The sequence below is a fragment of the Lutra lutra genome, chromosome 10, assembly GCF_902655055.1.
Source record: "Lutra lutra chromosome 10, mLutLut1.2, whole genome shotgun sequence".
NCBI lineage: Eukaryota > Metazoa > Chordata > Mammalia > Carnivora > Mustelidae > Lutra > Lutra lutra.
The window spans coordinates 52,184,307-52,198,468 of record NC_062287.1 but is presented as its reverse complement, the minus strand read 5'-3'; the positions used below and the strand labels follow the sequence as shown (position 1 = coordinate 52,198,468).

The 14,162-nt window shown below is 37.0% G+C and overlaps 1 protein-coding gene across 3 annotated transcripts in view; it reads right to left on the bottom strand.

The window, feature by feature from the left end:
- The window catches only part of NARS2 (asparaginyl-tRNA synthetase 2, mitochondrial), a 139,330-nt gene that overhangs the window by 25,179 nt on the left and 99,989 nt on the right, over positions 1-14,162 (bottom strand). For all 3 annotated transcript variants that reach the window (XR_007121062.1, XM_047692625.1, XM_047692626.1), the window contains 4 exons: positions 11,435-11,533; positions 11,289-11,326; positions 1,927-1,993; positions 228-365 (listed from right to left, as the gene is read on the bottom strand). Coding sequence is in view for 2 of the 3 variants with exons in the window: in XM_047692625.1 (XP_047548581.1) it covers positions 228-365; positions 1,927-1,993; positions 11,289-11,326; positions 11,435-11,533 (342 nt within the window). In the remaining variant the exon portion in view is untranslated. The remainder of the gene's footprint in view (positions 1-227; positions 366-1,926; positions 1,994-11,288; positions 11,327-11,434; positions 11,534-14,162) is intronic.

Below are 14,162 nucleotides of genomic sequence, written 5' to 3'. Positions count from 1 at the left end.
CTAAATGAAGAAGGACACCATGTGACAGAAATAACAAGTATGCTTCAAGAACACTGGGATCTTCTTTGGGAACACTTTTTCAGAGGTACCTTGGAGAAATTTTAAGAGACGTCAAGTGTGACAGATATAATTCTTAAACATATGCCAAAGGATAAATGAAATTAAATCAAGGGAAAAACCCAGACTCTGAGACGACCAACCCCGATTTATTTAGTGCTTTTTCTTACCGTGTGCTGAGGCCCATCTTCATTATCCCTCATGTAGAAAGGCTTGAGTGCTAATGGATAATTAATGACAAAAACTGGTATGCTGCCACAGTGCTTCACCAGGTACTTCTCATGTTCGGTGTGTAGATCGACACCCCACTGTAATGAGAAAGAAGAAATTATCAAAGGAGAAGACAGAGCTGAGATACACAATGTGGTACCCGAAAATAACCTGTATCGGTTCCAAGGGCCTCCTCTGAGGATCAGTGATGTGTGGAGCCGTCTGCTGAGGCTACACAGATAACTCAGCCAGGGAGGTGTGTTACAAGAACAGCCAAAGGCCTTGGAAAGATGAAAGCTGAACCAAGTAGATAAATGCTGTGCTTTCTCTCCCCATCTTGAGGAGCAGCATTTAGCAGATGAACAGCATCTGCAGGAAAACAAAGTACCCTTCCCACAGTGTGTAAAAACTGACTTCAAAGTCATAGTTTTTATTAATATTGCCTAAAGCTTCTTCTATGGTTACTGTTCTGAGGTTGCAGGAAATTAAATGATGAAAGATAATATTCTTAATATTGAGTCTATCTCTGGCTAGATGGCTTCTCTCAGTGAATTTTTTTTTAATAAAAGAGTCAATTCATATATCAGATGCTCTGATGAATATTTAATAATACTGTTCATCTACTTATTCAACAAATACTAATGTGCCTATTAAATGCCAGTACCATGCTAGGTACTGAGCACAGTGGTAAGAAAATCAGAATTCCTGACTTCATGAAGCTTCCAGGGTAGGAGATAAAAAACAAATAAAAAATTACATAAACAAAATAACTAATTATAACAAGCACAACTATTACACCTCATAAGAGGATCTGACTTAAGTGGGGATAGGACTGGTGTAGGGAACAGTTTGAAGACAAAGTTATTACAGTACATTCCTAACATTATATAATTCCTACTTGTCTGCCAATATGTTAATTATAGGAAAGAAGCCCTGGAATAGGAATGAGGAGACTTGCCTCTAATATTATACACATGTCCACTGATAAATCATGTGGCCTCTTTGGACAAATTACCATTTTTTTCAAGGATTTTCATCAAAAACTCGGGAAACTTCTTTACAATTCTTTAACCATTACTATTAAAATCGATATTCTACTTCAAAATTATTATTTATTCTAAATATTTTAACAGGGTTAAGCAAACATCAAAAAAAGCCAATTTAAAGATGGGCAAATACTAAACAGTGTTAATAAGAAAAATAGGATTATTTATTTATTTATTTTTAAATATTTTATTTTTTAATTCCAGAGTGAAAGAGAGAGAGAGAGAGAGTGAGCGAGCAAGCGTTGGGGGGAGGAGCAGAGGGAGAGGGACAAGCAGACTCTGTGCTGAGCACAGAGCCTGATGCTGGGCTCAATCTCAGGATGCTGAGATCATGACTTGAGCCAAAAACCAAGAGTCACATGCTTAACAGACTGTGCCACCTAGGTGCCCTAGAGAAATAAGATTATTTTAAAGGATTCTTTTTTTTTTTTTTTTTTTAAAGTAAGCTCTACGTCCAACTTGGGGCTTGAACTCACAACTCTGAGGCCAAGACTTGCATGGTTTACTAAATGAGCCAGCTAGGTGCCCCAGGATTCTTAATGAAATGTGACAAGGACAAGAGGGGGTAAAATACAAATATAAATATGAATATAAATATAAATATAAATATTACCTCTGGGGTGAAGGTGAAGTTCTGAGATGCCTGCTTTAAGATCTCTATTGCTTCAGTGTAAGAAATGCTGGAAAAGAACAGGGTAAAAGCAGAGAAAGGTTAATACATTGTATATTGCTAATCAGTCCATCGGAAAAATTCTAAAAGGCCTATTCCCATACAGTCTTTGAGGTCACAAATCAGTACTAAATGATTATTGAGTAATCAGGAATGATTATAAATAAATCATCACTGAGTAATCAGAAATTAAGGCTGATCTAATCATATGAGAGTCTGAGCAGAATGAAGAGAAGTGGCCTTTCAGTAATCCCGTTCCTGATCTACCTGCAGTATATACAGAAGAACCTGTCACTTAGGCAAGTAAAGATTTTCTCTGAATTCATGTTATGTCAATGCCCTAATAAAAGGGGTGAAATATTGAGGCTGAAAGAGCAAACGTCTTTCCTTAAAGTCATCATTCATTCACTCAATACGCATTTATTGTGCACCTATTATGTGCTAGGCATTATTCTTGGCACTGGAGAGATAGTAAATAAAAACAAAGCCTTTATGGAGGTGATACTTGCGCGCTGAGTAATGGGAGTTGGTGGGGGGCAGAGATAAACAAGTAAACAGAAAGCATATAATGCTGGAAACCATTGGCGCTATAAGAAAAATAAAGCAAGCTAAGAAGACAGAGGGTGTTTAGGGGTGTTATTTTAGATAAGATGGTCAATAAAGAACTCACTGAGTTGGGGACATCTGAAGTAAGAAAAATATCTGAGGGTAAGTATTCTAGGCAAAAGGAACAGTAAGTACAAAGGCCTGAAGTGAAGGAACAGTTTGGTTCATTCCAGGAACAAAATAGTCAATGTGCCTGTGGCATACTGAACAGGGGAAGAATGCCAGGTAAAGGTCAGATCTTATGGATTCTTTCAGGCCATGGCTGGGGCTTTGTAATATATGCTAAGCATGGTAAGACTGTTTAGGAAAAATATCATGGATTATCTCAGTAAGAAACTATCATGTCTAAAGCAAGCTAAGCCAAGCATTTGTTTTAATTAAAGTGAATAGGTAATTACATGAACACAGTTAAGAAACAAACAACGTCTAAGAGTGTACATCTTCCATCCACCCTGTCCCACAGCCATGTAGCTCCTCTCCTCACATAAAATCACTGTCACTGGATTTTTGTGTATCCTTCCAGAGGGTTTTTTACATCTATAAGCAAATAGTAATATACAATCTCCTTTGTTAAATAGATGGCAGCCATAGTATACATGCCATATACACTCTTTTCCATCTTTCTTGACTCAATAATATACCTTGTAGATCTTTCCATATCAGTACATAAAGAAAGAGCTTCTTCATTTTTTTGAAATATTACATAAAAGTCCATTTTGTGGCTGTATACTCATTAATTTACCCACTCATCTACTGATGGATATTTAAGCTGTTTCTAATATTTTGCTATTATAAACCATGACTACATACATCTGTCACAAATGATTCTTAAATATTGATTTTGCATATGGAAAAAATGGAATTGCTGGATCATTGTATTTATATTTACAGTTTTTAGGTATTTTGATATTGCCAAAGATACTGCTTCCCTTTTATAGTGTTATACCAATTTATGCCCACCTGTAGTATACTAAAATGTCAGTTTCCCTATGCCCTTTGCAACAGTACTTTGAACATTTTTTTTTAAGATTTTATTTATTTATTACAGCAAGAGAGAGCATGAGTTGGAGGAGGCAGAGGGAGAAGCAGACTCCCTGCTGAGCAGGAAGCCCAACACAGGGCTTGATCCCAGAACCCTGGGAAGGGAGATACTTAACCGAATGAGTCACCCAGGTGTCCCGAAACAGTACTCTGCATGCTTAAAAACAAAAATCCACAGTAGAACATCTAAAAAACCCTGCCCTCAAAAACCCCTCAAAAACAAAATAAACAAAACCCCCAAACCTACAAACTTTCTGAAGGACTTTAAACTCAAAAAATAAGTTGCCCAACATAAACTTACTCTTCGAAGGAAAAATTAAATTCATACCTATAATAACCGTTTGGAAGGAGTTGTGTATATAGCACAAATGAAGCCTTCAAAGCTATGTTTTGGGCGATTTTTTTTCAAGATGAAAATCTTACTCAAATCTAAATCTAGTATTAAGTAAAAATTTCTAAGGCAAGAATGATAGTGGTGTTGGTGGTATTAGTCATTTTTAAAACGTTTTACAGAAGGGAAAAGGGAGGTTAGAGGGGACAGTAACGTGGCCAAAATTATTCATGTAAGTAAGTGGTAAACCTGATGTGCTGACTTCAAAGCTGAAGCTTACTGAGATAATGCCTAAAACACTTGGAGTTTAATAGGCTCAATCAAAACAAAGACAATGGGCTTGGACTTCTCCCTCTGCCTCTACCCCTAAACGGCTAGTACGTAAATCACTTCACCTTAATGAAAGCGTTTTATACCTTTCTGGAATGTTCTATACAACCATTAAAAAAATTAAGTATTTGTACTCGTAAAATAAGGAGATTGGACTATATTGTCTACAGTTCTTTAGATATTCCATCGTTCTATTCCATCACTTACTGGATATGATCTACTCCTTATACTGAGAAATATAAGAGCAGTCAAAGAGAGAAGGCACCGAGATTTTGTGCCATTAATATCTTACTGCTACATTATTTTGAAAAATGACTTTCTGTGTATTTCTTGTTATTCTGGATCTTCTGCCCTACCTTAACCCGAGGCAGAGCTTCTCAGATGAAATTATAGCTCTGACACTGGATATCCTTAATGGCTTTTATCAACTCTCTTTCCTAATTTTTTGATATGTACAGAGAATAATATCTCTTCTCAGAAGCTATTTCTAAAGTACTTTGAGGATGGGAGGAGGAGATATAGGGATACTACATGATGCAGGATCAAACTTCCCTTATGTTTAAATTTTTGTTAGGGTTTAAGAAAACCATTCCCAATCTGTTGGGTTATAATTGCTAGGCTAAAATTACCATTCTTTGACTCAAATTCACAGATAAATGAAGAGCAAAAAACGGTAAGTACTCTATATTTTAAAAAGCTTAATGTTATAAAGGAGACATAAAAAATAATTGAATTCTATTTCTGCTTGGTAAGGGCTAAATTCAATTATTGTACAAGTCCTTGAAATTATTTACTTTCATATAAAACAATTATAAGTAGTCAAGAATATAATGAAATCTATTTATGCAAAGGAATATAAGTCACACGGTATCTTCTGTATGTGTGTGTGCATGTGTGTGCACAGGTATGCATGTGTGTACTTTTGGGGAATATCTCGATTCTAATTCATCAACTTTAGGTCTACTTTCACGTCCTCTTATGGCTGTTAAAATCTCTGGCTTCAAAGACAGGCAACTCCCCCTCCCCCACCAGGGGCCCTCCACCATCTACCATACCCTCCACCTTGAGAAACCTCAGTGTCATGCTATTTATGTGTTCTCCTCTGGTGCTCAGTTCCCTCTTCATCTGTAGGTCCTGGAACTTCTCTTACTTTCTAGTGAACTCAACAAAGTATTTAAAAGGATTTTTATAATTTTTTAAAAAGATTTTATTTATTTGAGAGAGACAGCGAGAGAGGGAACACAAGCAGAGGGAGTGGGAGAGGGCAAAGCAGGCCTCCGGCTGAGCAGGGAGCCTGATGTGGGGCTCCATCCCAGGGCCCTGGGATCAGGACCTGAGCCACCCGGGCGCCCCGGATTTTTATAATTTTTAACAAGCATTTTTAGATGTTTTATAGCAGGAGTGTTAAGTTACGTAGTCTGGCACATTGCTTAAGCAGTATGGCCAACTGATCCTTACAAATGATATGACAGACAAGTTATAACTTTATAGATGAGGAAACTCAAGTTCAGAAAGGTTAAGGATTCACTATTCATCAAGTTCACAGTTGTGATTAAATAATCTTTCATGCAAACAGTTAACTATTCATCTTTTTCTCTAGATCTTAAATTCCATAAAAGGACCAATCCATGCTTATATAATGGATCATCAATGAATAGCACAATGCCTAACTCATAGTAGAGAGTCAGTAAATATTTGCTGGAAAGTGCTAACATATTCATTAAGAGCGGATAAGAAGTATAGCCAGAATTAGAATCCAGATCCTCTGAGTCATAGCTCACTACACTTAGTGACCAAAGTAAACAGTGATAGGGGTTACCAGGAAACCTCAGGGAGAGGACCTAGCCTAAAGGAGAACACTCTCACTCCCATGGCTACTCAAATGTCATTTACTCATTCATTCAATTATTCAATAAATATTTACTGAGCTCCTGTTAGAGGCACTAAGCACTGGGGGTATAACAGTAAACAAAATAAACAAGTCTTTGACCACATGGAGGTGACAATACTAAACAAATCATCACAGGTATACATTTAAACCACAGCTACGGTTTACGATGTGGAATGGATGATGCTGCTGGCAATGACTGGTGTGGCACAGCCCATGAGGTCACTTCCCCACCTCAGTATTTTACAGACCTGGACTCCAAAGCACAAGTGATATGTGAGGGTCATAAGGACAGTGAAGAGCTACACCTACTCTAGCATTAATTCCAGTGCCCTTTCGAAGTGTAGTGAGTGGCCGAAAGCATGAGCTTTGAAATCAGGTTAAATGAGTTTGAATTCCCATTTCATCTTTTACTTGCTTAATCTCTTTGAATTGATTCTTCATCCACAGAAGAGCAATAATAACTACTCACAGAGTTGTGAAGATACAAGGAACTTTTTTTACATTTATGTACGTAAAGTTTATCACTTCTGGCACACAGCAAATATTCAATAAATGGTAGATTTTTTTTCCAATCTTAGATCTTATTTACTAGCTTCACTTAAGACATTCTCCCTGGTTTTCTGTCACCAGCACAGATTCCTTAGGATGCCCAAATTAATTCTTTCCTTCCCTGCTTACTTAGTACTTTTATCAATACGCAATGTCCAGAGCTCTTCTGTAAACTCCAGATCTGTACACTGAAACTGCCTACCCAACATCTACAACTGGATGTCTGAAAACCATCTCGATCTTAACATGATACATGATGATAATGATCCTGATACCACCCCCATTTCCCCCCAAACCCCTTGCTACTCTAATGGCTTTCCCAATTTCAGTTAATGGCAACTCCATTTTTACAGCTGTATAAGACAAAAGACTTGAAGTCATACTTGACTTCTCCCTCTTTCCCATTCTCCACAAATACTGTTTGTTCTATCTTGAAAATGTATCTAGAATAGAACAACTTCTCTGTATCTCTACTAACACCGTCCTGGCCTATGATGGTTAATTTTATGTGTCAACTTGGCGGGGCTATGGTACCCAGACACTTGGTCAAACATTCAGGATGTTTCTGTGAAGGTATTTAAATCAGTGAACTCTGAGTTCATAATATCATTTAAATCAGTGAACTCTGAGTAAAGCACGTTACCCTCCATAATGTGAGTGGGCCATGTCCAATTAGTTGGAGGCCTTAAGAAGACAAAGACTGGCCAAGAAAGCGGGAATTCTGCCAGCCGAATGCCTTCAGACTCCAGCTGCTAACACTTCCCTGAGTCTCTAGCCTGCTGAACTACTCCATCAAATTTTGAACTCAACAAGCTTCTACATTGTGTGAGATGGTTCCTTAAAAATAAATCTTTCTCTTTATATACATCATGTTGGTTTTATTTCTCTGTATGAATCTAATACACGGTCCAAACCATCATTTATTCTCACCCAGATGACTGTAATAATCTCCTGTTGGTTTTCTACTCTCACTCTAAAGCCTGTTCTCAACTAGCAGCCAGAGCGATCCTGTTAAATCCAATTCAGCTCTTATCAGTCCTCTGTATAGAACCCTTCCATGGCTTCCCCACATCACTCAAGAGAAAACCAACTCTTCACAGTGACCTACAAGGCCCTACATGTTTTCCCACCTCTCACCTCCTTTCTTTATCTTCTATTATCCTTTTCCCTTACCCACCCCACTATTTGAATATACCAGGCATGCTCCAACCTAGAAGCCTTTGTACTTGCCATTCCCTCTGCCTAAAATATTCTTTTCCCACACATCCATACAGCTAGTTCTCTCACTTCCTTTAAATTTTTACTCAAAAATCATCCCAGTGAGATGGTCTCTGTTACGTTATCTAAAACTTCTACCTCCTTATTCTTTTGTCTTCTCATCTTTCCCTTCTCTGGGTTTCTTCCCCCTTACTATAACTCATTCTCACAGACTATAGATTTCACTATTATTCTTATTTCTTGTTTCTTATTACTACCCCCAGAAATGTAAGCTCAATGAAGACAGGGACTTTTTGTCTGCTATTTTCACTGCTTTTAGACAGTTTGTTCAGATTCTAGAACAAGTTTGGCACATTGTGAATATTCAATAGACACTCTTTTCTTTTTCCAAGTTTTTATTTAAATTCTGGTTAGTTAACATACTCAATATACACTACAGTGAAAGAAAAAAAAAACCTCAAAAGCCTTCAGTTGTACTTCACTGCCTTTCGATTCTCTATCAGGGGCCTCCTATTTCCTCTTTTTCTGATCTCACATCTGTTGCCTTGCTGTTCATTCAGGCTCGAGGACTCACCACTTTTAACTTGAAGTCTCAAGGTCTATCTACACTGATACCTGAAACTCTCAGCTCAGTGAGGTCTGCCAATTTTTTCTTATTACCTTTCTCCAGGACAGGTCGAATTCTTTGTTCTCTTAGAACAAAAACTTCCTAAACCTAATGACAGTAGGTGGAGAATGACATCAAATTATGCTTAGAAACAATTTTCTATTCTTCTGAGTATGAAATTTACCTCCTATACATGAATACTAAGTCTTACATAAATTGTCTGTACTATTTATGAAAAGATTGTGTATTGTTCTTTTTCCATATTAAGTATGTGTTTGTTTTATTAAAATGGAACAGACTATGTGATTAGTATGCTTAGTGAAATAAATAACCAGTCCAATATCAAGTACTACTTGTACAGGATTGTAGTGGAAATGAAAGAATAACATATGTTATACTTAAAACACAGATCTTTAGGTTTAAAAAAGTGGCTAAGAAACAGTTTAGAATATATAACCAGATATGAGCAATTGAAGGTAAATAAAAAGAAGACTGAAACAGAGAAAAACTGATGGGCTAACATTACATGTATGTATTTTAGAAGTTTGTTTTTTAGATGACACAAACAGATATTCCAAGCTTATGGACTGGAAAAAAATACTGTTAAAGTGTCTATACTACCCAAAGCAATCTACAGATTTAAAGTAATCCCTATTAAATAACCAACAGCATTTTTCACAGAACTAGAACAAACTATCCTACAAAAGATCCCAAAGAACCAAAGCAATATTGAAATAGAGGAACAAAATTGGAGGTATCACAATCCTAGATTTCAGGATATACTACAAAGCTGTAGTAATCAAAATGTATAGTACTGATACAAAAAGAGATACATAGATCAATGGAATAGAACAGAGAGCCCAGAAATAAACATACAATACTATTATCTTTGACCATACTATTAACCTTTGACAAAGCAGGAAAGAATATTTGCTGGGAAAAAGTATCTTCAACAAATGGTACTGGGAAAACTAGACAGCTACATGCAAAAGAATGAAACTGGATCACATTCTTACACCACATACAAAAATAAATTCAAAGTGGATTAAGAACCTAAATATGAGACCTAAAACCATGAAAATCCTAGAAGAGAAAACAGGCAGTAATTTCTCTCACCTCAGCCAGAGCTACACATTTTTAGATATGTCTTCTGAGGCAAGGAAACAAAAATAAAACTATTGGGACAACACCAAAATAAAAAGCTTCAGCACAGCAAAGGAACCAATCAACAAAATTAAAAGACAACCTACTAAAAACAGGAGAAGATATTTGCAAATAACGTATCCAATAAAGGGTTAGTATCTATAATACACAAAGAACTGATACAACTCAATGCCCGAAAAACAAATAATCCAATTAAAAATGGGCAGAAGACACGAACAGACATTTTTCCAAATAAAACATCCAGATATCCAAAAGACACATGAAAATATGCTCAACATCACTAATCAGGGAAATGTAAATCAAAACTACAATGAGATACCATCTCACACCTGTCAGAATGGCTAAAATCAAGTACATAAGAAATGACAAGTGTTAGTGAGGATGTGGAGAAGGAACCCTCATGCACTACTGGCAGGAATGCAAACTGGTGCAGCCACTGTGGAAAACAGTATAGAGATTCCTCAGCAACTTAAAAACAGAACCACCATATGATCTAGTAATTCAACTACTGGGTATTTCCTCCCCAAAATAAAAAAAAACACTCATTTGAAAAAATACATGCACCCCTATGTTTATTGCAGCATTGTTTACAATAGTCCAACTATGGAAGCAGTCCAAGTGTCCACTGATAGATGAATGGGTAAAGATGTGGTACATACACATGATGAAATATTACTCAGCCCTAAAAAAGAACAAAATCTTGCCATTTGCAATAACATGGATGAATCTAGGGAGCATAACCCTAAGTGAAGTCAGTCAGTCAGAGAAAGACAAATACCCCATGATTTCACTTATACACAGAATTTAAAAAATAAAGAAAAAAATAGACAAGCAAAAAACCAAACCAAACCAAACCAAACCAAAACCAGACTCTTAACTAGAGATAACAGACAGATGGTTACCAGAGGGGAGATGAGTGGGGGAATGGGTGAAACAGGTGAAGGGGATTAAGAGTACACTTATTATGATAAGCACTGAATATAGCATATAGCATTGCTGAATCACTACATTGTACACCTCAAACTAATATAACGCCCTATGTTAATTATACTGAAGTTTTCAAAAAAGATTTTATTTATTTGAGAGAGAGTGTGAGTACACGAGCCAGTGTGAATGGAGAAGGGAGAGGGGGGGAAGGGGGAAAGGAGAGGGACAGGGAGACTCTGCACTGAGTCTGTAGCCCAAGGCAGGGCTTGATCTCGAAACCCTGAGATCATGATCTGCGCTGAAACCAAGAGTCGGAAGCTTAATTGACTGAACCACCCAGGTGCCCCAAAATAAAAGTCTTTTACTTGAGCCAAATTTTTATTACTAAAGTTAATATATTAGTTTGAACTGCATTAATTCAGTTACTAATGACCGTGTTCATTTATCTTGCTAGATTTATTCATTTATTTATTCATGAAACATTGATTATCAACTATGAACCAGATGTAAGAGCTACAAAAATATTTAAAACATGGGTCTTCCTTGTGATAAGCACATATATAAACAAAAAACTTTAATAGTGTGATCAATACTATGATAAAATATGAATAAAGTTCAGAGAAAGTATAATATCTACTTACATTAAAAAGTTGTTTTTTAGCATATGTTCTAATCTGTCCTTGGTAAGAAAAGAGAAAAAAATTTGTTAAATGTAATTATATTTATTATATGTAATTAACATATTTAAAGAGTAGATGTATTAGACTTCATCCACAAAACTAATTACCTTTTGGCCAGGAGCTATGAACTTGTGACAGAGTTCAACATCTTCAGAACAGTTTGAGAGAACCATCATTGTTGCAGTCTTGAAGAGTCCCTCCATAACCTAAGAGAAATGACAGACAGTTAGTTGCCTGACAAGTGAGCCACTTTGTATGAAAAACCTATTTAGGGGTCCTGTAAGGACTGTTCTCCAGGTTTTAGCAGCTATAAATCCGTTAGGCCTCTTAATTCCTGAATATACTGCAGAACGTTAGTTCAGTTTTCCAGACTGCTTACGGGAGGCAGTGCAATTTCTTCTCAGAGTGGGTAAAAAAAGGAAAGAAAAATGTATGACTCTTCCATTAATCATTCCAATACTAGAAATGGGTTGTCAAATGAACAGCCAAAACTGACTGCTGCCTCTCGAAAGTGCAATATACTCACCTGTAGAATCAGGGCAGTAACGGTACCTAGCTTCCAGGACTGCTGCGATAATTAAATGAGATAATCCATGTATAAGACTTTGAATATTTGGCTCAGAGAAGGATGCAACAAACATTAGTTGTTGCGAAGAATGAGACACTTTGAAAAGTGCTTCATTCAGTTACTGGTAAATGAAAGCTGACTTTAAAATTACAGGAGCAGTGATAGATCTACATCTAAATATGTATATTTTTGCTTTGCCAAAGCATACAGTGGTAATAACACAAGTCATGATAAACACAAATCAGTAAGTAAGAATACATTCCACCAGGGGTATCCATACACATCCCACAGAAAAAACTTGTTGTCAGAAGAAAAAAGGTGATTGGAATGGAAAATATTTCTAATCAAAACTAAAATGTTTGGTTTGAAGTCAGTGAGATCCTGTTAGGCTCTCCCAATGTTGTGCTCAGAAAGAGAGACACACTCGGTAAGTTCAGGCTGCCCCAGAGGCAGGATCTTCCCTCCTTCTCCTGCATCCCTGGTGCACCCTATCAGGGCTGGAGACATAGGGCAGGACACAAGCATCCACCACACTAACTGATCGGATACAGAAATGTACTTATTACCAAGGAACAACCAGATACATTTATATATATGCATATACGTGTGTGTGTTTATATGTGTTCATATATTTATTTTTTATATATTCTGTATTTTTATATTTACATATATATTTTGTGTAAGAGTAAGGAATAACTTGATGAAAGAAGAGCAAAAGGAGGCTAAAGATCTTTTACCCTGAGGCTATATTACCTTTCATCCAAGAGTAGGGAGATAAAGAAGTTACTAAGCAACTGAATGATTTATGAAGGGTCATATACCTCAATCACAAAAAAAGACTGACACATATGAGGAGCAAACAAAAACAGATTGGGTACTAAGCCTGCACTGTTGAGGGGCACAACACACCTATCTGTAAGATGAAGACTGTGACCACTGGGGATGTTAAATTGGTGTCTTTCTTATGAGCAGTAAATTTCCATTTGAAGAAGAAAATCACTGGCTTTTCTAACCTTGACTTTCAGACTATGCTCTATAAATATATTTGAAGAAAACAGAAACTTAACTGAAGGGTTAGCATAACCTTCAGATGTTTTTAAAAATATATTACTCAATGGCACTAAAATAGTAACGTTTGTTTATACCTTATGAGCAGAAAAAATCCTTTGTTACAGTATTCTGATTTAAAATTTTCATCAAGATAATAATTTCCAGGGGCGCCTGGGTGGCTCAGTGGATTAAGCCGCTGCCTTCAGCTCAGGTCATGATCTCAGGGTCCTGGGATCGAGCCCCGTGTCGGGCTCTCTGCACAGCGGGGAGCCTGCTTCCTCCTCTCTCTCTGCCTGCCTCTCTGCCTGCTTGTGATCTCTCTGTCAAATAAATAAATAAAATATTTTTTAAAAAAGATAATAATTTCCAGAGAATGTAATTCATAAAAGGAGAAAATAAGGAAAAATAGAAGATTACTTTTGGAGGAGCATACTTTTTTCTGTCTTTAAAAAAAAGTTTATATTTCAATTAATTAAAAATTATTGAACAGTGTATGCTGAATAGCACTCAGTAGAATAGTAAAAAATAATTATTAGGTATAGAATATATAATTATAATGTTTAATAATACCTAACATAATTTATGTCTTTGGAACTTTTCTCTGGTATTTACGGGGGGAGGGCAGGAGAGACAGGGTCAAGGCAGAAAGAGGGAGGTAAAGGGTGTGATTCTGTGGCTTACAATACTCTCATTGCCTGAGTGAGAGAGTAATACCCAATTGGGTGGTGGGCTGGAACCAAAAGCCGTTTAAGGAACCTTATTGATGCCTTGTGAGGCTCAGATCCTGAATCCCTATATTTTAGAAAAGAATTACTTGACAGTGTTACTATCGTCATTTTTGACCAGGTAACTCTTTGTTGAGTGGGGGGGGGGGGGGCTGGGCATGTTAGCATGTCCAACAGCATCCCTAGCCTTTACCCACTGGATGCCAGTAGCAACCACTCTCCCCTCTCCTCCATCCACTTCCAAGTGACAACCAAAAACGTCCCCTGGGGGACACTGATCTACAACAATCAGTGGGAAACGTTAAAGTCGTATATAAATGGATACTGTATGTAGTCAAAACACCCCTTCAGGACCAAGAGCTTTATCCACTGGGAATATTAATTGCTGATGGTGCCTAGTTGAGTCCCTCTTCAGGAACAGGCCAGGCCAGGAGTGCTATCTTACCCAAGAGTACGCCTCTTCCCAAGGCTAGCCCATGTTAGGTAACTGCT